General features: G+C 40.6%; 1 protein-coding gene across 1 annotated transcript in view; it reads right to left on the reverse strand.

Annotated features, from left to right (window-relative positions):
• Nucleotides 1–4,173: 4,173 nt before the first annotated feature.
• The window catches only part of LOC140205508 (kielin/chordin-like protein), a 34,264-nt gene continuing 11,114 nt past the window's right edge, over nt 4,174–27,323 (reverse strand). The window contains exons 4-11 of the mRNA XM_072273122.1: nt 26,499–26,661; nt 25,287–25,408; nt 19,469–19,640; nt 15,968–16,115; nt 14,143–14,308; nt 9,927–10,107; nt 8,914–9,039; nt 4,174–4,592 (exon numbers count right to left, since the gene is read on the reverse strand). Coding sequence (XP_072129223.1) covers nt 4,495–4,592; nt 8,914–9,039; nt 9,927–10,107; nt 14,143–14,308; nt 15,968–16,115; nt 19,469–19,640; nt 25,287–25,408; nt 26,499–26,661 — 1,176 coding nt within the window. The 3' untranslated portion in view covers nt 4,174–4,494. The remainder of the gene's footprint in view (nt 4,593–8,913; nt 9,040–9,926; nt 10,108–14,142; nt 14,309–15,967; nt 16,116–19,468; nt 19,641–25,286; nt 25,409–26,498; nt 26,662–27,323) is intronic.

The raw sequence follows: 27,323 nt of genomic DNA on the forward strand, positions 1-27,323 counted from the left end.
CTTCACCTCTGTTTCACAAAATCCCCAATATCCAACACAGATGAAAGGAGGGAATGGGGGAGGTGAATAAAGAGGGAGGAAAAGTAAAAGGGCATCGAGTGTGAGTTCACACAGTTTGGCTGCAAGTTACCAGAAAAACACAAGATGTTTCTTTTCCTGATTTGTGTTTGAAATCTCTATAGCGATGAAGATGGCCAAAGAAAGGTTGGAAGTAGGAAGGAGAGTTAACCTGAGCCTGGACTAGTTATAGCACATAAGAGCAATGAGGAGTCTACCAGTGTAGAGGTCCAAGATCGTTGTTTTCCAAGTCAAAAATTGGGTCACAGTCAGTGCTTGGGCTTGTGCTTGTCCAGCTCTGTGCTCACCTGCAGATGGATATAAGTAGAAGTTCATGTGTACTGGGCCAACATTCTGCTGAGCAGAACCCAACACAATCGCTGCAGGTGCATTTTCCAGCAGTTCTGAACAGACCTCGGCAGAAGATTCATCTCTACACCTCTGCAATTTAAACACTTGTGGCTAGAGTGCAAGGAAGCATCTCACAGGGCTCCACTATGATCACTGCTGCTATTTATTCTCCTTTCTTGCAGACTAATATTTATTAGAGGCAGCACAGCAGGAAGAGGCATACACAACTACATGTTCGCATTGCACATATCTTCAAAAGCCAGTACACACTGGGATGCTCTATACAGGCAAAAGTGTACCGATTGTAGGTTTCATTTTAGAGCTGATATGAAACAAATGCATTACTATTCCAAGATGCTTCAGATATGAGCCATTTCCTAATCATTAGCCATATTGATAGAAATAACAGATTAAATCTAATGCATCTCAGATAATAAACCATAAAACCATAAGACATAGGAACAGAAATAGAATCTGTTCAACATTCTTTTGTGGCTGAATAATTCACCATCTTCTGGCTAAAGAAATTCTTACTCATCTCTGTTCCAAAGGTACATCCTTGAATTCTGAGGCTGTGCCCTCTAGTCTGAGGCTCTCCTACTATAAGAGACATCCTGTCTACATCCACTCTGTCTAGACCTTTGAATATTCAATGTTTCAATGAGATCCCTCTTATTCTTCTGAACACCAACGAATACAGGTCCAGAGACATCACTCATACATTGACACTTTTAGTCCAGGATTCATTCTCATGAACCTCCTTTGAACCCCTCCAATGCCAGCACATCCTTTCTTAATTAGCAGCCTAAAATTGCTCACAGTACTCCAAAATCAGTCTATCCACAGCCTAATAAAGCCTTAGCATTACATCTTATCTTTGTATTGTCTGCAAATATGGCCACAATTGTATTTCTATGCTATATTGACTGTCCTGTTGTACATACTATTTATTACAAGTTACTATAAAAAGCACATTGCACATTTAGACAGAGACATAACGTAAAGACTTTTGCTCATGTTTGTGAAGGATGTAAGTAATGAAGTCAATTCAATTCTATTCACCAAGCCATCAATTCTGTTTCAAGATCATTAACATGTAACGTGAAAAGTAGTGGACCAGAACACTGTGGAACACCATTAGTCACCAGCAGTCAACCAGAAAAGGCTCCCTTAACTTCATGTCAGTCAGGCATTCTTTTATCCATGGTAGTACGTTTCTGTAATACCATGCAGCCTTATCTTAGCAGTTTCATATGCAGTACCTTGTCAAAGGCCTTCTGACAATCAAAGAACATTCACTGACTTCCCTTTGTTTATCTTGCCTGCTATTTCCTCCAACAGATTTGTCAGGCAAGATTTCCCCTTAAGGAAACCATGCTGAATTCAGCCTATTTTATCATGCACCCCACCTTTAAAGGACTTCAGCATCTTCCCAACCATGAAAGTCAGGCTACCTGGCCTATAATTTCTGGTCTTTTGTCTTCCTCCCTTCTTAAGAATGGAGTGACATTTGCAATTTTTCAGTGCTCCAGAACCGTACCGGAATCTCATGATTTGTGAAGGATCACTACCAATACCTCCACTATCTCTACATAAGAAGAAAAGAACACAAGAAAAGAAGCAGGAGTAGGCCATCTGGCCCATTGAACCTGCTCTGCCATTCAATAAGATCATGGCTGATCTGGCCACGGACTCATCTCCACCAATTTGCATTTTCCCCATAACCCTTATTTCTCCACAGCTTCCTCTTCCAGTGACTATACTCACTTCTGTCCCCAATGCACTCTAATTTCTGGCACAGTGAAGACTGACGCAAAATCCTTACAGTTCATTTGCCATTTCTTTGTCCTTCATTACTACCTCTCCAGTGGCATTTTCTTGTGGTCTGATATCCAATATTTGAAAAAATCTTTTGTTATCCTCTTATATTATTGTCTTGCTTGCCTTCACATTTCATCTTTTCTCTCTTTATTGCTTTTTCAGTTGCCTTCTGCTGGCTTTTGAAATCTTCCCAATCCTTCAGCTTGCCACTAATTTTTGCATCATCTCTTTTATTATTATGCTGCCTTTGACTTCTTTCATCAGCCACAGTTCCCTCATCCTCCCTTTAGAATACCTCTTCTTCAGGATAAATCTATCCTGCGGCTTCCAAATTGTTTCTAGAATCTCCAGCCTTTGCTGCTCTGCCATCATTCCTGCTCATGTCCCTTCCAATCTAAAATCACTCTACATAAACCTGATCACTACAGTACCCAAGTGAAATGAACCTGACCAATCTGGTATAGATCGTATCTATGTACCATTACCTCAGCACCTATGTTCCCGTTAAGCTGTGCGCGTGCACATACGTTTTTCAACCAGCGCACAAAGGAAATTAACGTGCGCACAGAAGGTTAGTTACCTAAAAATAACATAGTAATTAATAATTATACTTACGAAAATAATCTTTTAGCTAAATGTTTCTGTTAACTAGTTAATCGGTTTTTCAAATACCACAATGCACGTCACTGATTGATTCACTTCATTTTGCACAAGGCAAAATTAACAAGATAAGAAAGCAGTATCTGGGAGACAATGTTTTGTGGAGTGACAAAATTAAAGTTTTGCTAAGCCAACAACGTGAAGAAAACGTCATAGTAAATATAAGTTCGCTGTTGACTTTTATAAATAGTCATTTAGAAGAAACGTTTCCTGAAGATGAGGTACAAGAATGGTCAGCTTTTGATTTCTCCACAACTGCAGATTGTGACTTCACATTTGGCGATGAACAAGTTAATGCCTTATGTCTAAAATATCATAAATTTCTAGCTGAAAATACTGTAATAGTTAGACAGTTTAATGATTTCAAATTTTCAGTGCAAGAAAAAAAATTAAATCCAAACTGATTTCAAACGTTGCTCAAATGGTGGCATTTGTACTTCAAAATGAACAGTTTTGCGACCTTGCACAGTTGACGGACATTGGGGGAACCTCTCTTGCGGCTGGTGCGGACTGTGAGCGAGGTTTTAGCCTAGTGAATCAACTCAAAAACAAGCTGAGAAACCGTTTAGGTGAATGTCATTTGGATATGTTAATAAGAATCAAAAGCTATTAATTGGATGGAAGTTCTATTAGTCAAGATAGAATTTACAAAGAATGGGTAAATGCCAAAGACAGGAGAGAGAGAAAATAACTGAGTGACTTAAATATGTATGTTATTTTGTTGTTATTTTGTGCAGTTTTATGTCAAATATTTTGTAAACCTACAAAAACTGTGCCATGTGTGCATTCAATGTGCACATACTTTTGTCACAGGAAAAACATTTGCACAACATAAGATTTTTGCGCACACTGACTACTAAAAATTAGAGGGAACATCGGTCAGCACAGTAATTTGTTTAAGTCATTAAGAAAATAGGAGTGTGCCAGCTGATCTGCAGAATATTTTGCCAAGGAGAAAACACTGAAATTGCATGACTCATCTTATATCATAACATCCACCTCTTTTCGAGAAGGCACTTCCACTTGGAAAAGAAAAGTCCACTGAGAATAATGAAAAAATATATTTTTAACAAAACATATACAATGGTGCTATACCAACTGAGCAGAGGCATTTTTAAAGTACAAAAAAGACATTAACAGATATCAAAGGGTTATGAAATTCTTATTAATAACAGTACATTATCATTCAAATCTCTCATTTCATTTCAAATATTACATTCCACAAAAATACAAAGAATAATAATACAATACTGTACAAAGTAGTTTTTGATTCTAATGAGGTAATAATATGGGAGCTGTACCATCTTAATAAATAAAATATTGTTCAATAATCTATTGATCAGTAGTTCACAGATTTTGTATTTGACATAAAATACTTCAAAATGTCACAGCCCTTAAAGCTGCCACTCAGACTCCAGTGTATGTCGTCCAGTCTCAGACCAGTTGTGGAGTTCAAATCTATTCAGTGAGGGCTCATGACACCTCCCATCATGAAGCTCAGGATCAGAATCAGGTTTAATATCACCAGCATATGTTGTGAAATTTCTTGTCATGCAGACTTTATAGTAAATGTAAATGTGGTTCTTTAAACACATCACTGTGTCGTCAGAAACCAGGATAGGAGGAAGTCTCATTCTGGCTGTTCAGTGACTCTGTAGGACACATTGAAGGAGGCAAACAACTTGATTGATGCATGAAGAAACCTAAAAAACAGCAGGAAATTAAAGAGCATTTGAAAGATTCAGTGTCTGACCAATATCCTAATGATACAAACTTAAAACTTTTATGTTGACTGTTAACTAAGGACAAAAAACAAACAAAATTTGTGTTTAATTCACTTATCAAATTAAGTAGTCTTTTCATTATTTTGCCTACAGCTCACAATATTTTTGACGATTAAAATATTACATTAATATTTTAGAAGCCAAGCAAACTTCAACCTAATCTAACATGTCCTGTTCAAAACATATTGTAACTTCTGCCTCAAACAATCAAAATGATTATCCAGCTTTGATCTTCTCAAAAAAAAGTATTGGAAATAACCATAAGGAAAGAGATTTTCATTTCCTGACCTAACAATTTAATTTGTGTAAAAGTAATATTTTAAAAACAATATTGATAGACATTGGGAAAAAAATCTCAAGAGAAATGGGTTGCGTCTGTAGGAACTTAAAGTCATAAAATCAGAGAAACTTCAAAGTTCAGTTCCCCATGTTACCTGATTTTAGCTAGAGCACCTGCAGGGACAATTAGAATACATTAGGCAGCATCTTCATGTCCATCTATCCCCCTAGAAAAGCATGTCCATTATGGTATTGATTGAGGACTGGACCCTATGCAACTTTGAATGCCTTTATTAAGTCTCTCCTTGAAGGAAAATAATCTGTTTTTCTACATGTAATTGAAGACCCCTATCCCTAGTTTTGTTTTCATTCTTATATCCTTTCCAGGAATATGACAACTTTCCTAACCTGGGGAACTCAAAACTGTAATCAATATTCCAGCTGACAATTGACCAGTGACATAATACTTGGTATAATCTCCAGTTTTGTACCCAATGACTATTTATAAACCTGAAGTCCATATACACTTCTCTTTCTACACCGTTTTGAAAAATAAATAGAAGCAATAATCCAGCAGCAAGCTATTATCCTGGGGATAGCTATAACAATACAACTTCATTATCAGGCCTGAAGTAGAGAAGGGTATCATAACAAGGGATAACTTGGAAGGATCAATAGGGAGATGTGTCCATTAAGGACAGATTTTACTTCTGCAGGATAAGAACGCCACAGGATGAGATAAATACTTATTTTGAAAACATTGGAGAGTACCAAAAGGTTTAGGGAAAATAACATATTAGTTCAATGTTAAGAAATTGAATTTGGCCCCCGTAGGACAACAATAATCAGTAAATTCATGCATTAAGCCAGATAAGTGTTTACATGCTGGGAGACTTCCATTTAAAAATGTAAAATAATTACTGAAAAATTGGACTTGCATCAATTGAAGTCTTGCAAATCTTTCTAGATTTACACATGGCCATCAAAATGTTTCCTTTGGAGGCTTGTTACAAAATTTACTACGTGGTATTTAAGGTGCAGCAGTGGGAATAGGAACGTGATAATGGGACAGAAAGTAAAGTAGTTTTCATATTTATTTTATGAATAGACAATATCTGGTAAAGTTTAACAGTCTGTCCCAATGATCCGTTGATTTGATATTGAAATGGGAAATACAAATTTTAGGGGTTGTAAAACAAGTCATCCAACCTGTCCTAATGCATTTCTAACCTTTGAAAACATTTGAATATTTAAACTTTAGTGCAGTTCCTGGAAACCTTAATAAATGGCAAAGTATTCAATGGCTGCCAACTTAATGTAATATCAGGAGCTACATCCCAGTCACAGGTAAAATATTAGGAACCTTCTTATAGGGGTGAAACATATAAACTAAATTCCTTTAATATTCAAATATAAAAGGCAACAGCTTCACTGTTACTTTTAGTGAATAATTTTAGAGAGAGAGAAAGAGACTATAAAACTCTCAGCAACAATGCCCATGAAATAACAAACAAAAGCTTCACTGCAGATAATTCACTGCTAGTATTCTCCAAATCCCATAACTGCTGTGGAGGAGATGGGTGGAATCTGACTAAGTAGAGAACTTTTCCAGAAGAGAAGAAGCTCAAATGTTTTCAATAAAATACAGACATGACAAAAGAACAGCGAAAAAAATAGCTTATTAGCAAATTTATGTCATTTTTTATTACCTCCTGATGCCCTACAGCAATAAAATAACCAAGAAAAAGTCGGTGCTCCTTATCTTTGGCATAGAAGTCCAAAAAAAGATTCCAACAGATTTTCCATTGAATTACAGAAGACTTTTCCAAATTTACTTGAAAGAAAACACATTCTTGCGAGCCGCAATTTCATTTCTACAAACCTAGTTAACAATCTCAACTCAGTGTGCCCTCTCTCCCTGCTCATGACCATTGGTTTCACCTGCCCTGCATCATATTCCATACATTTTCCCCCACAGTGAAAGGCAGGTTGTGTTTTACGAGCCTGATTTAATTAATGAAGATAGAGGTGCAGGTGTGGTAAATATGGATTTGAGTAAGGCGTTCAACAAGGTCCCCCATGGTAGGCTCATTCAGAGAGTCAGTAGCCATGGGGTCCAAGGAATCTTGACAGCATGGATTCAGAATTGGTTTGCCTACAGAAGGCTGAATTGGTATTAGATGGAGTGCATTCTGCCTGGAGGTCGGTGACCAGTGGTGTCCTGCAAGGATCTGTTCTGGGACCCCTGCTCTTTGTGATTTTTATAAATATCTTTGATGAGGAAGTGGAAGTAAATTTGCAGATGGCACAAAGGTTGGGGGTATTGTGGACAGTGTAAAAGGCTGTAGTTGTTACAATGGGACATTGACAGAAAGCAGAGCTGGGCTGGGAGGTGTCAGGTGGAATTCAGTCCAGAAAAGTATGAAGTGATACACCTTGGAAGGTTAAATGAAGGCAGAGTACAGGGTAAATGGCAGGGTTTTTTTTTGCAGAGTGAAGGAACAGAGTTACCTTGCGTTCCACATCCATAGAACTCTCAAAGTTACTGCAAAAGTTGATAGGCAGCATATGGTGTAATTCCCTTTCAGATAGTTGGGGGATTGAGTTAAAGAGTTGTAAGGTAATGTTGCAACTCTTTAAAACTCTGGTTAGACCACATTTGGAGTGTTGTGTTCAGTTCTGGTTCCTTCATTACAGGAAGGATGTAGAAGCTTTAGAGAGGGTATAGAGATTTACCAAGATGCTGCCTGAATTAGAGCGCATGCCTTATGAGGAAAGACTGAGTGAGCCGGGGATTTTCTCTTTGGAGTAAAGGAGGATGAGAGGTGGCTTGATAGTGGTGTACAAGATCATAAGAGGCATAAACAGAGTGGGACAGATAGAACATTTTTCCTAGAGTGGCAATGGCTAATACAGAGGACATAATTTTCAGTTAATTGGACAAAAGTATTAGGGGGATGTTACAGGTAGATTTCTTTTAAAAAAGGAGAGTGGTGGGTGTGTGGATAGCCCTGCCGGGGGTGGTGGTAGAGGCAGATACAATAAGTTTAAGAAACTTGTTGATAGGCACATGGCTGAAAGAAAAATGAAGGGCTACGTGGGAGTTAAATGTTAAATTGACCTTGGAGTAGGTTAAAGGTCAGCACAACATCATGGCCTGAAGTTCTATATTTATATTCTACATTCTATGTTAAATTGAAGACAATCCTTAAAATGTGCCTCTTTAACCAAGCTTTTAATTAGTCCAACTAATACTTCTTTTATTCTAGGGTCCCTTTTTAAGTAAATATTTGCATATTACACCATAATAATGAATGTAAGCAGGTGTTAACAGAGATCTAAGCCAATTTTGAAGAAAGTCGGCTATCAGCATTCTAATAAAGGGCAGAGTGGCCTTAAGTAATCTAGTTTCCTTTTGTGTGGACCCAATCACCGTTGTGTAGTACAGAAATCCAGAAATAAAAGTAGGTTCAGTCCTGTTCTATTTGAAAGCACATTGGGAATGTTCCATTCAACATCTTGAAGACAATTTTTTCCTTAACCACTTTGTTGTTCTCAAAACAGTTGATGATGAATTGAGATTTCTGTTGACATTAGAACTAAAGCCAACTGCATATATCTGGGACAATGCATTAAAGTTGGTTATCCTTGTGACTTCTATTTGAACTGTTGATTCGATGACCAAAGGGCACTGTCTTTGAAAAGCAATGCTTGAGGGTGTTGCCATTCATTTCTTGAACTCGATCAAAAACATCTAGATCCGCAATTTAGTTTGAACAGAGGTAGGAATAAATAGTAGTGTCCAGATTAAATGGCCTGAATAGACGCCAACAGAGCAAGAATGATGTTAACATCCAAGCACTGTGTGGATCCCTGCTCCTTCAATTAGTCGTGATTTTGGGGAGATTCTGTGATAGGCAATCTGGACAAAGGGGTTGATCATATACACTTCCTTTGTTACCTGCAGGGCACTGGCACCCGGGTACACAGAAGCTCGTGGAACATTGAATGTCTGACTGCTGGTAGGTCGCACAGGTCTGCAGGCAGCTGCATTCACTGTAACTTGAACCACCAGGGCAAGTCATACCTGAGAAAGACAACACAGAATCAAGAGAATTTTGTTAAAGAACAGCAAGCACTTTCACCGGGAGTTCATAATGTAATATTTCACTGAAGTAAGGAGAACTCATACAAAACAATTTTATTAGTATCACATAATTGCAGAATTCCTCAGGTGCAGTAGGTTTACCCATCTGTTTGTTGTCCTGAGCAAACCAACTCAAAAAAGGTCCCAGCAGAGTCATCAATTTAAGTCAGTAGACATGTCACAATCTTTGCTCAGATGACCAGATAAAAGCAACAAACAGGGATCCTGTTCTCAAATTTTGTTGCCATGGTGCCATCTATTTGCTATGGCATTACTCCATGGATGGCACCATGGCAACGAAGTGCACATTCACTCTTTAGAAGTAGATAAAAGGGTCATTTGGTAATTGGATCATTAAATATTTTGCAAACTTCAGTAACCTCAAGGCTAAAGCTGCAATTATGCTCTTCAGGCTTAATTTGATACTCAGTTCCCTCACGACTGGCATGACACCACTTACCTACTTGGCTTGGGGAGAAAAGAAGAGGGACAAAGTGGGTAGGAGTAATTGGCAACTGCCTTCTACGACCTAGGCCTCAAGGTCCAGAATTATCTCCTTGAACATCCCCTTCTTTCTATACTCCTTTAGTTGCGTCTTAAAAACACTCTTCGACCAAGTAGTGGGTTACTTGTCCTAATATCTCCTTGCATAGCTCAACCAAATTTTGTCTTACATTTCAGGTGAAGCACCACAGATATTTTACTGCACCAAAGATGCTAAGTTAAGTTGAGAATGTGTAATTTTCTACCAGATGCATCGTCCCACGACATCAACAGCAGACAATCCCTCTCAGGCTGGCTCACCACAAAGCCAAGTAGACACTTACCACAGAGCATTTTGCTTCTCCAGGTTAAGATGATTCCGAGCCTCAGGGCACGAAACGCATAGGCTGACAGAATGTTGCATAGGCACCTTGTCTGATCTATGCAGGTGCACAAGTCACGCAGACAAGCCCTGTAATAAGGCTGTGGGTCAATGTGGTCATGTGCTGGCTGAAATAAGGGACCCTGAAAAGAGTGGAGGGCACATATGAAGTTGCTCAGACAATGGACACAAACAGCATCACAGAAGAGGTGTTACATCATTTTCTGTAAATTTTTTTTAAAAGGAGGCAAATTTTGTGATCCACAGGTAGCTCACAGTTGGGCAGAAAGTGCAGAATGGTGAAGATGTAAACAGAAAGAAGGTAAAAAGGAGTCTAGTGCTTTCTTTAGAAGGTAATTCAAACAGTGAAAAGGAATGATCTAGAAAGATAATGGGAAACACAGGAAGACGCAAGATTATCTTACATAGTCACCTTGCTCAGATGATTAATTGGAAGTGTGTCTGGTCTGATATTGATGGAACCAAAGAGCGATAGGGTTGGAATATGAAACTGGTATTAAGTGAAACATGGATGAGTTACGGACATCTGCAGTCCAGGCCTCTGCTCCGCACTCAAAGGCCAGCGACCATGAGGCACAAGAAGCCACGAGGGCTGGTCAGTTGACATATCCCAGAGTTAGAGCTTGAGTTTGGGGTCCTGTCATTGGCTGGTCCAGGGTCAAAACCAAAGATTGAGGCCCAGAGGATGATTAGTAGTCCTGAAGTCGAAGCCCAGATGGCCGATGGCCGCAAACAGGAGGCTGAGGCCTGTCCTGGAATTGGAGAACTGTCCGTCTGTGAGTGGGTGGGAGGGAGAGAGTAAAGGAGCTTGTTTGACAATTGTTGTTTCGTTGTTTGTTGTGTTCTGTGTTGTTCTACTGAGTATTGTGGGCATGCGATGTTCGCACCATAACATGTGAGACACTTGTGGGCTGCCCCAGCACATACTAGGGTGTATTGGTGTTAACGCAAGTTATGCATTTCACTGCATGTTTCGATGTACCTGTACATGTAATAAATAAATCTGATTGTGAAGCTGGATGGCCTATTCCTGCTTCTGTTCCTTATGTTGTTTCATCTGTACAGATGCTGTCTGTGTGCATTCTGTATGTATTCCCTGTGACGGTGAGTGTTCCCTGGTGCCCCAGTTTCCCCTCAATTCCCAGATTTTTGCCAGTAAGTTAATTGGTTACTTTCTTTCAGTGCAGGCGGGTGGCAGGAGAATCCTCGGAAAGTTGTAAATATGTGAGAGAGAACAGGTTACAAGGAAATTAACCAGGGAATAGGATTGATAGGAATGTTTGAGAGTTGGCAAATATTCAGTTGGCTGAATGGCCTTCTTCAATGTCATGAGCAATAGCTTATGACTTTATTAAATGTAATCAGTCTGTGATTGCTCACTTAAACAGTGTCTATTACTTACACAATAAGGAGGAGCGAAGTCATTTTTAAAGAGGACAGTTTGGTTAAGTACATTCAGTGATTTTTTTTTCTGGAGTAGAAAACAAAATGTGGTAAAGTAAAGGCAAAGTAATCATGCCAAGGTATTTAAAAAATCCATGCATAGACTGAAAGAAATACCAAGAAGAGACGAAGGACCAATTAGAAAGTATGGAAAGTAAGGATTACAGCATTTCAGATTTGCTATCTGTTGATTTCCTTCCATCTCCTTTGAAAATTTTCGCACACAAGGACTTAAAGTAAATGGTAAAAGGTTACTGAGAGGAAGGTCTCAGGTTAGAGAAATCTGTGTACTTGGTAGGACTGCCAACTTTGGTTGGTCAGTATTCTCAAGATCTCACCAGATGGGATTAGTTACTCAAAGACAGCTCTAATAAATACAATTCCCTTTGCTCCATTGATTGGTTTCACTTGGGCTGACAGATCAGAATGCTGATGCAGGTAATTTCACCAAAGTTTTCAGATTTACAGATACTTTGATTCCCTACCTCAATCATTCATCATCTGACACGTCCAGTACTGTGACAGAATACCTGCTTACATAGAAAACTGATGGATTCCAATCTCAATAAAAAAAAAGTTGTTCAAATGGCCAACCTGCCATTTCAATTTTTAAATGGCATAATGATTTTTCTACAGGGCAGTTTTCAGGAGAGTAATTGTGAAGTCCAAAAGGCTGACACATTTTGGAAGCATTGCAATCTTGGGAATGCAAGAACTCAAGGAATATGGAGAAGGCGAAAGTCATCTAGCTCTTCGTGCCATTGCTTAAGATCTTAATTTTCACTTCCCTCTCAATATTATCCAAACTGTCCCATAATTGCTTGATTTCCCTAAATATCTGTATTTTGAATTAACATGACTGAACCTCCACAACCTACCAGAGTAGAGAATTATCTTCATCTCAATACTAAGGAGCCTACTCTTATTTTCTGATGCTCCACCCCTGATCCTAAACTCTTTTGTCATGAGAAACATCCTCTCTGCATCTAGTATGTCAAGCCCTTTGAGAATTCCATATGTTTCAGTCTGTCAGCTCAATCTCTTCCTAATGAGCAAACCTGCCATCTCTGGAACCAGTCCACGGAATATTTTTTGCACTCCCTCCACGACAGGTACATTTTTAAACGCAAGAAGATGAAAACTGCACACAATACAGCATATGCTATTTCACCAAAGCCCTATGCAATTACAATAATACTTCCTTACAGCTGTGTTTAAAACCCAACCTAATAAAGACCAATATATAATCTTCCGTTTACAATGCATACGGCACCTGCAAATTCTCTTAGCATAGTCCCTTTGAACAGCAATACAGTAGGACCCAATCTTTTACCATTTAACAAATACAAGTCACCACCTTCCTGGTATGTGCCACAAAGTGGACAACCTTGCATTTTCCACAATATATTTCATCTGCCGTGTTCTCACTTACTGAAATAGCTTGTCCATATCTCCTTGAAGCTTCATTACATTTTCCTCCTCACTAGCAATCTCACCAGTCTCTGTTGACTATGCCAAGTTGAAATGGTGCCGTTTGGTTCACTCTGCTAAATCATTGACATAGATTATTACAAACCAGGATCCAAGCATCAATTACTACAGTGTCCCACCTTTCAAATTTAAAATAAAATGTTTATTCCCAATCTTTGCTTTGTGTCCAATTAAATAATTTATTCACATCTGTAATCCACAGAAGTATTTAAGAAAAGGAAAGTGGGCCAAGGTTTCTTATCCCTATGGGCCCAGAAACTCTACTGGTAAGGTTTCCAAGTGATGTGTCATGTCCAGCAAAATCAGGTGTTTGTTTACCGTACTCCCCATCCACCTGCTGTGCGACTGTTCCCTCCTGACCATCTTTGGTACTCAGACTATCCTCTCCACTCTTGCTGCCTTAAATTAACCTTAAAGTAAGAGGGTGAAGGCATAGCCTTCTAATTTACTGATTTTCAGCCACTATAGATAATATCACTCACTTACATTATTTGTTGCCTTGCAATCTACTGAGCAACAAAACATTTCTCGGTAGAGAGAACGAATAGTTTCCTTGTACTGTTGATAAGCTAAAGAGATGAGAGTCCCTGTGCTTTTGCCACCTCCTGCCCTTTGGCGGGGAGTTGTGTCCTCTGGCAGGTTAGGAATAGATATTACTGGGAAATGTAATGTACTGGGCTGTGGGGAAACTACTAACACGAGGATCCTGTTGTCAAGTAAATCCAAATGTGATACCCTCAGTGGTAGCATTCTCACTGTTGAGTCAGAAAGGGTTCTGAAACCATTCCAGAGATTTCAGAACAAACAATAGGTTGAGAGGGCAGTACAGTGCCAAGTCAGTCCTGTATTTTCAAAGGTGCCATTTTCAACTAATGCGCTCTCTCTTTTCTTGCATGGATATCAAATATTCCAAAAAGGATATCCAGCAGATCTTTCTGGGGCTAATATTTCTATATTAACCGTCATTATGTAAATCGTTTGGTCATCATCTTATTGTTATGTGGAATCTTGCCCTGCACCAGTCATTACATAACTTGATAGTGATTTGGTTTTGGTTGGTTTCTAAGGCTGTCTGAATTTTCAATTAATGAAATAATGGCCGTATTGAAAAACTGGAAGTCTGTTCTAAAGCAAACCATGTGGCATTAAATCACAAAATGCAATGAATTAGTAGTGCTTAGTAGGATAATGAATTACCATGATAATGAATTAGCAGTGTTTACCATGATAATGCTGCATGTGTCGTTTGCTGAATGGTGGTCATGAAGTCTCGTTCCATTACACAGATCTTCAGTATTTTTAGCAGTGCACATACTGCCATTTTTCTGCTCGATGACCCACCCATTTCCAAACTCGGTGGGCGACAAAGTCACTTCTCCACCTGGCAACCTATTGCAGTGAAGCAATCCATTGTTAGTGATCCTTACAGCATGATGTTGTGAAAATTCAACCAAGGAATACCAAAGCTGACCTTACATAATGACATAGAACATGTTGGAAAACCTTAACTGATCCAGTTGTACATATGGAGAAAGAAGCTAATTAAGAGCTGACCGATAACATTGCCCATTTCTCTTTCCTCAGATGCTGCCATGTCTGCCAGTTTTTCCTGCATTCCAGTTTTTAATTAAGATCTAAAGCATCTGCTGTGTTTTTTAAAACCAATTTTTAATGCTGACATTGTTTCAGTTTTGAGGAGAATTAAAATGGCTAGCAACCGAGAATTCCAGATGGTCATGCCAGAGGAACATGGTTGCTCGGTCAAGTGTTCTCATCAATGTAGAGGAGGACACATCAAGAGCACCAAGTGCAATAGGCAAGGTTGGAGGTGACTCCCTGCCTCACCTGGAAGAGCTGCTTGGACACCTGGATGATAGTGAGGGAGATATAGAAACAGGTACTATACCTCTCCAGTTGCAGGAAAGAGAGAGGGGCAGGGATGGGTGGGGAGGGATGTGAACTCGGGAGTCACAGGGATAATGTTCCATACAGTAAGCAGAAAGGTGTGGGGAAGGGAAGATGTGCCTAGTGGTAGGATGATGTTATGGTTAGCAGAAATATTGAGGAATGACGTGCTGACTGTGCATGAAGGTGCAATGTAAGATCAGGACCTGAGGGAACTCCATCTCATTGCTGTCTTGGGGAAGGTAGGGTGAAAGCAAAATATCCTGGAAGGGAATATTTATCTCCACAATAGATGTGGTGGAGATGGAGAAACTGAGAGAAAGGAATGGCGAAATTTGCATTTATTCTTCCAAATTGTAAATGTTTAACTAAATATAAATGAAGTATTAACCTTACTCATTCTCATCAAGAAAAATGTGGTCCATACAAAACAGAGCTCTAACTCATTAGCTGGTTTCATAAAAGAAGTCATAAATCAACTATCTAATATTATCAAATGTTAGTCATACAATGATAGAAGAATTAGTCGGACTAAGCAAACAGTGCCCAAGCAATGACTGGTAAGTGCAAAAAAACTTCATCGATAATATAATCTATAGGCCATCCTGGGTTACAAATACCAGTTTTGTGGACACCCTTACATACAAATGAACTCCCATAATATTATTACATTCAGAAGTTTAACACATGTTTGTGCCAAGAAATGGCAGCACTAATTGCCTCACTCTGTTCACTTCAGTAATTGTTCTTTCTTATCTGCCTTATTTGCTTTTCACACCAGTCATTTACAATACACTGGGGTGTGGTTACATAGCAAGTGATTTTGTGCTTTTTCTGACCTACTATATATACATATTTGACTTGTGGATGTCTGTAAAAAAAACGGAACCCAGCCTGCAGTCAGTTGATGACGTGACTCAATTTATTCAAAAGTTCAAGGTCTATTTCATCTGCCTGTTAGAATACTGGATTAGGAAGTGTAATAACTTTACAATCTCCCAGGGTTGCTCAGCATTGAGGTCAAAGGAGAGCAAGCTTCAGAAGAGTATAAAACCAGCATTCCATTGTCATGAATGGAATATTGAGACATCAGTGGTGTCAGATTCATCGTTCTTACAGATAATGTGCGTATTTAACACTTACACAAAATCATCTGATTTGTTTCCATTAAAGTTGCCACACAGTCCACACATCTTTGACTGCAATGACTCTTGGGCATTAAGTTCTACAAAATTGTTTCCATCCCAAGTGATGATAAGGCCTGCTGGTAGCTTCAAAATGACATAGAGTCCTGTTGGGGCAGAAAATACAACTCAGACTATTTATCTAGCACAGACTTAACTAGAGATTATTATGATCTTGCATGCCATCTCTCTGCAGTGTTCAGATTATGTATAATTGGCAAACAATTGCATAGGACTTCATAAAACCAAGGACATTTATATAGCAGGCTGCCCATTTAAACAAATGGAGATTTCTCCTTAACGATTCTTGTGCACACAGTATGTTATCTTGAAAAGATATTAGATCTTTTCTTAAGGTTGAGGTTTTGAGGTACTTGGAGGCACACAATAAAATGGGTTGAAGTCAGCAAGGTTTCTTTAAAGGGAAATCATGCCTGACAACCTATTTGAATTATTTGACGACATAACAGACATGATAGACAAAAGAGTCGGTGGATGGTGTTTACATGCATTTTCAGAAGGCTTTTTATGAGATACCACACAAGAGGATGCTAAACAAGATAAGAGCCCGTGGTATTACAGTAACGATACTAGCATGGACAGAAGATTGGCTGACTGGCAGAAGGCAAAGTGATATACTGCGTCCGGTGCTCCCGATGCAGCCTTCTATATATTGGCGAGACCCGACGCAGACTGGGAGACCATTTCGCTGAACACCTACGCTCTGTTTGCCAGAGAAAGCAGAATCTCCCAGTGACCACACATTTTAATTCCACGTCCCATTCCCATTCTGATATGTCTATCCACGGCCTCCTCTACTGTAAAGATGAAACCACACTCAAGTTGGAGGAACAACACCTTATATTCCGTCTGGGTAGCCTCCAACCTGATGGCATGAACATTGACTTTTCTAACTTCCGCTAATGCCCCACCTCCGCCTCGTACCCCATCCATTATTTATTTATATACACACATTCTTTCTCTCTCTCTCCTTTTTCTCCCTCTGTCCCTCTGACTATACCCCTTGCCCATCCTCTGGGTTCCCCCCCTCCCCCCTTTCCTTCTCCCTGGGCCTCCTGTCGCATGATCCTCCCATATCCCTTTTGCCAATCACCCGTCCAGCTCTTGGCTCCATCCCTCCCCCTCCTGTCTTCTCCTATCATTTTGGATCTCCCCCACCCCCTCCCACCTTCAATTCTCTTACTAGCTCTTCCTTCAGTTAGTCCTGACGAAGGGTCTTAGCCCGAAACGTCGACTGTACCTCTTCCTTTACAGATGCTGCCTGGCCTGCTGCGTTCACCAGCAACTTTGATGTGTGTTGCAGGAATTTCTTTAGACAGAATTGGTGAATCTGTAAAATTCATTGCTACAGATAGCTGGGGATACCAAGACACTGAATATATTTAAGATGGAGGTTGATAGGTTTTTGATTAGTAAGTGAAACAAAGGTTACAGCTGGAAGACAGGGGAATGGTGTTATGGTCTTATGGAATGGTGTTAGGAGGGAAAATAAATCAGCCATGATTGAATGGAGGAATTGATTTGATGGACTTATGACCTAATTCTATTATGTCCTATAGTCTTATATTTATTTGCAAAGAATGGATATGATATCATGAGCTGGAGAAGATAAAGAGAAAATTCACCAGGATAGTACAACAGATGGGGCTTTGTAACAGATTGAAAAGGCTACAATTATTCTCTTTAGAGACAGAAGGCTAAGAGGAGCATGATGAGGAGTTTGATAAAACAAGTATGGAGAAACAACTTTTCTGAGAAGTGAATCACTTATCACAGATGGTAGACCTAAAATGGTTGGTAAAAGAGCCGGAGGGGAAATACTGTAGGAAGAAGCTTTTCAAACATCTTTTTTCTTAGGATACAGGATGATTTTCAAAAATGAAGGCTTTGTCAGATTCTTTGGAGGCTTTCAAAAGGCAATAGGCTGGTACAAGTGGATGAGAATATTTTTGGATTACATGTAGTTCTGGCAAATGGGAAAACATTTAACAGCTCTTTTATAGACTGAGCACGGCTGTGAGAGGCATAATGGCCTCCTGCCTGATGAAGGATCTTGGCTTGAAATATCTGTTCTTTATTCTTCTCCATAGATGCTGTCTGACCTACTAAGTTCCCGCAGCATTTTGTGTGGTTACTACGGCCCCCTGTGTTGCAACATTTCAAAATGTTTTGATTCTCACCCTTTCAATATCACAATCCGTTCTGGATGAGATTCAAAGATTTCCTTTGGACTTCTATTATTTACTTTATAGAGGAATGCAAACTTTTCCCCGCCAATGAAAACTTAAGCCTGTTATAAACTTGTTTATACTGTAAAGGAGCAACCAAGTTGAATAGTTAAATACTATAACAACAGGAATTCTGCAGATGCTGGAAATTCAAGCAACACACATAAAAGTTGCTGGTGAACGCAGCAGGCCAGGCAGCATCTCTAGGAAGAGGTGCGTTCACCAGCAACTTTTATGTGTGTTGCTGTTAGTTAAATACTATTGTGTCTGGTGTTTGATACAACTACAACCCTTGGAACTAAGCATGATTTTTAAAAAAATGCAGTTAGGACTCAATAATTTGTAAAATTGTAAATAAATGTAAGGCTGTTTTTGAAGATGTTCATGGGTGAAATAGATTCAGTCATGAAGAATGATCCGCTCAGCAAAAGTCAGGCAAAATAAATTTAGTGTTTAGTATCCTAAGTGTGCAAACAAAATTTTGAAAACCAAAATCTGCAGAGCCAGTAGTCATTTTTACAAATCAACAAGAGATGCATTTTAAGAAGAGTTTAGCCTGGGATTTCCTGATCTGTTTATACAAAAAAAAAGTTCAAATAAATGTGAAGATTAGGATAGAAAGATCCCCTTTTTAAGATAGCAGAGGTGGATGTGCAGGATTTAGTCCAGAAGATGAAAAGCAGAAAGCTTGAGGATACAGTATATGAATTCCAATAATAGCAATGAACAGTCAATGATGTTTTGAAGACCAAAGTTTGGATGATAGAAAGGAAGAAGTAAGAAAAAGGTATATGCATTTAGAAAGTGAAAAACAATGTATTACAGATGCTTGTCCCTGGAGCAATAAATAATACGCTAGAGGGTCTCAGCAGGTCAAGCAGCATCAGTGGGGAACAAGACCAGTAAGTCCTGATGCAAAGTTTCAAACTGAAATATTGTCCTCCTCACTGACAGATGCTACTCAACCTCATGGGGTCTTGTGGATTGTCTCTCTTCATATTTGGAGCACATCTTTCATGGCCCTGCGGCACCTCACAGCTTCAAAAAGCCAAGTAAATGCTCAAGCCAGTCATTATTACAATATAAATAGTGGATTTGGAAGAATATTTCCCGCTATTGTCTTGTGTTGGGAAAAGCTCAAGATGAGTTTCAAACTGCATTTCTGGAAATTCCCATTATTCTTGCCAACTTTTCATTATTCTGCTGCATACCTGAATGATAAATGGAGATGCTTGATGTAGAATAATTTAATTCCATTTCCGTATTGTTCACCTGAGCAAGACGCCCGGCTGAAAGCTCGATGGTTCTATTTTTAGTTTGTACAATGAAGGCCATTGTCCCAGGATCTGAAGAATTGCCATTCATTTTACGGTGGTAAACTACCTAGAGAGCAAATAGTTATCAGGAAGCAGGCACAATATAATTTGCATAATTATTAATATAATTCACATATTTGCTCATATGAAATCACTGCATACCACTGAATGGTGTATATATGCACTGGCTTAGAGGTAGTTTCGGGACAAGCAGGTTGGAATCCGAGCTCAGAACATGCCCAGGTACTGAATTGAATGTTGATACCATGACTTACAAAGGGGCTGGGCTTGGGCAGGGCAATGGAGTTGAGTATGATGAAAGAACTGTTCCGCAAGGTTCAGCAAACAACTACGCTTCACAGTCAGGTCTACAAATGTATCTTGTTCCACGTCATCAGTAAACTGCACTGCAGCATGAACTGATAGAGCAAGAAAAATCCTACATACTACTCCGATCTGGAATGTGCGTGTCATCCCATTTCTAAACTCCAGTGTCATGTTAACAGGAACTTCCGCCACCTTCAGGACCAAAGTTCTTAAAAAAATGTGATAACTGTAAATCTTGACTTTAAATTATCAAAAATGCTCTCCTCATTGAAAGTAACATCAAGATCGTCAAAAATAAACTGAGCCATTACAAAAGGGTCCTATATTACCAGTAAAACCTTGTCTCACAAATGGCTATCATCAACAGTATCACAAGAATCAACATGTCTTATATAAAGAAAAGCATGCTTCTAAAATTCTCAAACATGAGGAAATCTTCAGATGCTGGAATTTCAAGCACATAAAAGTTGCTGGTGAACGCAGCAGGCCAGGCAGCATCTCTAGGAAGAGGTGCAGTCCACGTTTTGGGCCGAGACCCTTCGTCAAGACTAACTGAAAGAAGAGCTAGTAAGAGATTTGAAAGTTGGAGGGGGAGGGAGAGATCCAAAATGATAGGAGAAGACAGGAGGGGGAGGGATGGAGCCAAGAGCTGGACAGTTGATTGGCAAAAGGGATATGAGAGGATCATGGGACAGGAGGCCTACGGAGAAAGAAAAGAGAGAGGGGGGAAGCCCAGAGGATGCGCAAGGGGTATAGTGAGGGGGACAGAGGGAGAAAAAGGAGAGAGAGAGAAGGAATGTGTGTATATAAATAAATAACGGATGGGGTACGAGGGGGAGGTGGGGCATTAGCGGAAGTTAGAGAAGTCAATGTTCATGCCATCAGGTTGGAGGCTACCCAGACGGAATATAAGGTGTTGTTCCTTCAACCTGAGTGTGGCTTCATCTTTACAGTAGAGGAGGCCGTGGATAGACATGTCAGAATGGGAATGGGATGTGGAATTAAAATGTGTGGCCAATGGGAGATCCTGCTTTCTCTGGCAGACGGAGCGTAGGTGTTCAGCGAAACGATCTCTCAGTCTGCGTCGGGTCTCGCCAATACATAGGAGGCCACATCGGGAGCACTGGACACAGTATATCAACCCAGCCGACTCACAGGTGAAGTGTCGCCTCACCTGGAAGGACTGTCTGGGGCCCCGAATGGTGGTAAGAGAGGAAGTGTAAGGGCATGTGTAGCACTTGTTCCGGTTTCAAGGATAAGTGCCAGGAGGGAGATCAGTGGGGAGGGATGGGGGGGACGAATGGACAAGGGAGTCACGTAGGCAGTGGTCCCTGCGGAAAGTGGGGGGGGGGGGGGGAGGGAAAGATGCGTTTGAGAGCAGAGTTGATGGTGGAGGAAGGGAAGCCCCTTTCTTTAAAAAAGGAAGACATCTCCTTCGTCCTGGAATGAAAAGCCTCATCCTGAGAGCAGAAGCGGCGGAGATCGAGGAATTGCAAGAAGGGGATGGCATTTTTGCAAGAGACAGGGTGAGAAGGTGAGAAGAGGAATAGTCCAGATAGCTGTGAGAGTCAGTAGGCTTATAGTAGACATCAGTGGATAAGCCGTCTCCAGAGATAGAGACAGAAAGATCAAGAAAGGGGAGGAAGGTGTCGGAAATGGACCACGTAAACTTGAGGGCAGGGTGAAAGTTGGAGGCAAAGTTAATGAAGTCAACCAGCTCAGCATGCGTGCAGGAAGCAGCGCCAATGCAGTCGCCGGTGTAGTGAAGGAAAAGTGGGGGACAGATACCAGAAAAGGTTTGGAACATAGATTGTTCTATAAAGCTAACAAAAAGGCAGGCGTAGCTAAGACCCTTACGGTTGCCCATGGCTACACCTTTAGTTTGAAGGAAGTGGAAGGAGCCAAAGGAGAAATTATTAAGAGTAAGGACTAATTCTGCTAGATGGAGCAGAGTGGTGGTAGAGGGGAACTGGTTAGGTCTGGAATCCAAAAAGAAGCAGAGAGCTTTGAGACCTTCCTGATGGGGGATGGAGGTATATAGGGACTTGGACATCCATGGCGAAAATAAAGCGGTGGGGGCCAGGGAACTTAAAATCATCAAGAAGTTTCTGAGCATGAGAAGTGTCACGAACATAGGAGGGAAGGGATTGAACAAGAGGGGATAAAACCGTGTCGAAGTATGCAGAAATGAGTTCAGTGGGGCAGGAGCAAGCTGAGACAATAGGTCTGCCAGGACAGGCAAGTTTGTGGATCTTGGTTAGGGGGTAGAAACGGGAAGTGCGGGGTGTAGGAACTATAAAGTTGGTAGCAGTGGATGGGAGATCCCCTGAGCGGATAAAGTTGGTGATGGTGTGGGAGACAATGGCCTGGTGCTCCTTAGTGGGGTCACGATCGAGGGGCAAATAAGAGGAGGTATCCGCGAGTTGTCGCTGTGCCTCGGCAAAGTAGAGGTCAGTACGCCAGACTACAACAGCACCCCCCTTATCGGCGGGTTTTATAGTAAGGTTACGATTAGTGCGGAGGGAGTGGAGAGCAGAGCGTTCAGAGGGAGTGAGGTTGGAATAGGAACAAGGTGCGGTGAAATCGAGACGGTTGATATCCCATCAGTAGATAGCAATAGAGAGATTCTGAGCAGGCAGAAGACCAGAGTGGGGTGTCCATGAAGAGGAGGAGGGTTGAAGACGGGAGAAGGGGTCATCGGTGAGGGTGGGAGAGTCCTTGCCGAAGAAGTAGGCTCGAAGATGGAGCCGGCAGACGAGGAGTTCCGCGTCATGGCGAACGCGGAACTCGCTGAGGTGTGGGCGAAGGGGGACAAAGGTGAGGCCCTTACTGAGGACAGAGCGTTCTGCCTCCGACAGTTGAAGGTCGGAGGGGATGGTAAAGATCCGGCACGGATGAGAAGTGGGATCAGAGGGGGGAGGGGGGAGGCTGGGGTATCAGTGGAGAGGGGAGGGTTGGGGTGGGAGGAAGATGGAGCCTTTGAGGAGCTGACGGTGGGATCTGAGGGAGACGGGGAGAGTGGTGGTGGGGGAAGGGGAGACGGGAGTCACAATAGCAGCACATAAAGACCAGGCCTGGAGTTCAAGGCTGGAGTCGCAGCTGGTGGTTGCACAATCGCTTTGAAGGTGTCCAGCTCTTGGCTCCATCCCTCCCCCTCCTGTCTTCTATCATTTCGGATCTCCCACTCCCACTTTCAAATCTCTTACTAGCTCTTCTTTCAGTTAGTCCTGACAAAGGGTCTCGGCCCGAAACGTCGACTGCCCTTCTTCCTAGAGATGCTGCCTGGCCTGCTGCATTCACCAGCAACTTTTATGTGTGTTGCTTTCTAAAATTCTGATGTTATTTCTTTGGGGATGTGACTGGTGGGATTGATAAAGAGGTACCAGCAGAATATTCAAAGGAAGTTCAGAAGATGTCACAAAGTGGTGTTATACAAGGGTTTAGGATCGCAATAGTGTATTCACATTGATTAAGGATTGGTTAAAAACAGGATCGGTTAAAAACAGGATCCAAAGAATAGGAATACATTTTCCATTCCATTGTCAGATTTTTATCCAGAAGAATTCCATGTGCCTTAATATCAACTTTAAAACAGGAAATGCTGGAGATATTCAACAGGTTAAGCTGTGTGCGAGTAAAGAGAAACAGAGCTAACACTTCAGGTGGATGTCGACTGCTTGCTAACTTACTGTCTACATTAACGAATTACGTAATGGATGCAAGTAAGCTGTTTGTGAAAAGCTGGGAGAGAACTAATCTGTGACTCTATAAATAATATCTGAATTAGAAGTCTGCAAAGTAATACTTTTGTGTCAGACTGAGCAGACAGGATGTAGATACAGAACACCATGGAAAATATGAAGATGATCACTTTGGACAGAACAGTATCGTTTAAGTGACAGGAAGCAAGAAAATATTGCTCAGAGGGATTTAAATATCGTTATACATGCAATGCAGCAAGTTAAAGTTCAAAGTAAATTTATCAGTATGTATATGTCACCATATACTACCCTACGATTTACTTTCTTGCAGGCATTCACAGTAGAACAAAGGAACACAATAAAATTAATGAAAAACTATAAAAACAAAGATGGACAAGAAATAACAATATGCAAAAGACAACAATCTGTACAAATACAAATAAATAAATCAACACTAAAAACAAGAGTTAAACAATAGCAGTTTTAAGGGTATGTAACTACGTTTACACAAGCAACGAATATAGTCTTGCAACAACAACACACATGCGTACACTTGCTATGGAAATGGCTCAACAATGGGCTCACCAAGTTGATTCCTTGGATCACACAGATGCAGGAAAGCAGCATCCATTATCGGCGACCCCCACCACCCAGGGCATGCCCACTTCTTGCTGCTGCCATCAGGAAGGTGGTATAGGAACCTCAGGACTCACATCATCAGGTTCAGGAACAGTCAGCCATCAGGCCTTAAACTAACAGGATATCTTCACTCACCCCCATCATTGAAATATTCCCACGACCAATGGACTCACTTTCAAGGACCCTTCAGTTCATGTTCCTGATATTTATTACTTAATTATTTATTGTTATTATTTCCTTCTTTTTGCATTTGTACAGTTTGCTGTCTTTTGCACACTGTATGAATGCTCGAGTTGGTGCGGTCTTTCATTGATTCAGTTATGATTATTATTCTATGGAGTTATTGAGTATGCCCAGGGTTGATAATAAATTTACTTTGAACTTTGGATAACAGGGCTGACATGAGGAGAGAGTGTGTGGGATGTGCAAATACTCTTTAGAAGAGTACTTCAGAAGACTTATTGAAACCAATAAGATTCTGGCGGTTTGATTGGGTAGATGCTGGGAAACTACTTCTCATGACAAGAAACCTAGAACTATGAAACAGGCTAAAGACAAAGCTCAGATAACCAGTGTCATAAATCTTCAGATTACTCTATCACAGAAGGCTGTGGGTACTGTGTTATTAATGATCAATTTTTAGGTTCAAAGGGAATTAAAGATACGGAAATAGAGATTTGAGGTTGTATTTGAGGTTGAGGATCTCCTACTGAATGGCAAAGCAAAGAAAGATGATATTTCAGTTGATTCCTGCTTCAATACCTTATATCCATTCATTGACTGTTCGTGGACTAATGGATGCTGAATGAGGTTCTCTTAATAAGTGATGTGTAAGTATTAAATGTATGCTTCTTTAGTCATCGATGCTGAGATCAGCAACTTATACTGTGAGACTGGACCCAACTGTGTAGGGAAGTATACTTCAGAGGATTGCAGCTTAGATCAGAATAAGAAACAATTAACCATCAGTCTGGTATATCTGAGTAGCCAAAGCTGACATAATTAGATCATAAAGACAACACAACCAGCTTATAAAAGGAACTTACATTGAAACTGTTTGACTCGCAGTCCTTGGCTACAAGGTGGGTACACGTTCCATTAAGATCATAGAACAGGCCGTCAAAGGTCACGTAATGGGACCCTCCAAACACAATGCAGGAAGAACTCCCTGCAGGCAGACAGCAATACGATATTCAATAACATACAGTAAATAAAGAGAGGTTGCAGTTACACCCATCAGTTAAACAGATCCTCAATACACACTGGAACCTTTCCAACCCAATTGATCACTGCTTTTGAAGTGAAATCACTGCAAGTACACAGGCCAGCAATGTACACACAATCACTTCCAACAGCAAATGATGTAAGGGCCAATAAATGTACTATCACCTTTATAGAGGCAAAAGACACTTTAGGGCTGATGATACAGCATCAGCCATTGGAACATGCAAATGAGTTGTTGGAATGTTCCCTGCAACCTCCAGTCCTTGTTTGTGGCTTGCATCCCTGCTGAATTATATTCTTATGGAGACAGCAAAATAAAAACAAAATTATCTACCTTATTAACCCCTCCTGAAGATGTTGCTATTATATCGATAAACAGGGCATCAGCAATCCCTGTGTTGTGGCCATTATCTATGAGGAGCTCACGTAGTGATTGCAGACTGTATAACTTATCAGAGGGAGATCTGAACATCCAGTAAAAGAGTAGAACTATTTTGCATTTAGGTAAGCCCCAGCAAGTTGTTTCTCTGTTGATTTCTTGATAATTAATTTCTTTTAATTTGAAATGAATGATGGCCCTTGTGGCTAAAGGGATCAGGGGGTATGGAAGGAAGGCTGGTACAGGGCTCTGAGTTGGATGATCAGCCATGATCATACTGAATGGCGGTGCAGGCTCAAAGGGCCGAATGGCCTACTCCTGCACCTATTTTCTATGTTTCTACATTTCTATGAAATATGTGCAGGGCACTCTGATTTCCCCAGTGCAAGGACACTAATTGGTTTTCTGTTCATTCTCTTTCCCAAATATAAATTCATATTAAATCTTCTTTGAGATGATTTCCAGCATCTGCAGATTTTCTCTTGTTTGTGATTAAATCTTCTTTGCCAATTTTCTACCCATTTGCCAGCCCATATGCTCATAAAGTCTATGAGAACCAGACCAAACATCCAAAAGCACCCAAATACAACGATAAGGATGTTCCTACTGATTCACAATGTGGAAGGATAAATTTATTTGATTGACATCAACTTACTTGCTTCGATTTGTACACAGGTCATGCAACACTCTCCATCAGGCAGGGTCAGGATGAACTGTGGTGGGCAGGAGATGGGAGAAGAACAGGGCTTGGTCTGACACTCCACAGTTCCATTGTTACAGTGACACAGATCACACCCATGCAGCCACTGGCTTTCAGCCTGCCTCAAACAGAGCAGAAAGAGTGCATCACTGTGCAGGCCAAGTGTAATAAAACATCAGTAATTCTAAATAAAGGGCTTAATAAGCAGTAAAACAAATTGGAGCCCATGAAGACAGCGATCACACAACTAGGACTTCTGTTTTAGCTCTCTTCATGTCTCGTCTTTTTTTCCTTATTTGTTGAGGACAGATTTGGTGTTGCCCTTGTTTCATTACTTTCAGAGTGAATGTCTAACATTCTGTTAGTTCCTTTCCTATCTTCTCAGTATATGCAAGTTGGGATATTGCATTGCAGTCGTACTGGTCACTGGAGAGGCTGCACTTGGCATACTGAGTATAGTTTTAGTCATCCTGTTATGGGAAAGATGTGGTTAAACTGGCAAGAGTGCAGACAAGATTTATCAGGATGCTGCCAGGACAAGAGGCCTGAGCTACAGGGAGAAGCTGGCCAGCTTAGGTTTTTATTCATGGAATGTAAGAGGGTGAGGGGCAACCTCACAGAAATGTTTAAAATTATGAGAATCCAATGATGAGGTGGATAGGACCAGTCTTTCCCCAGAGTAGGGGAGTCCGCAACTAGGGAGCACAAGTTTAGGGTGAGAGGGGAAAGATTTAAAAGGAACATGGGTAGCAACCTTCTTATGCAGATGGTGGGGAGTAT

Source organism: Mobula birostris, chromosome 11 (genome assembly GCF_030028105.1).
Source record: "Mobula birostris isolate sMobBir1 chromosome 11, sMobBir1.hap1, whole genome shotgun sequence".
Classification (NCBI taxonomy): Eukaryota; Metazoa; Chordata; class Chondrichthyes; order Myliobatiformes; family Myliobatidae; genus Mobula; species Mobula birostris.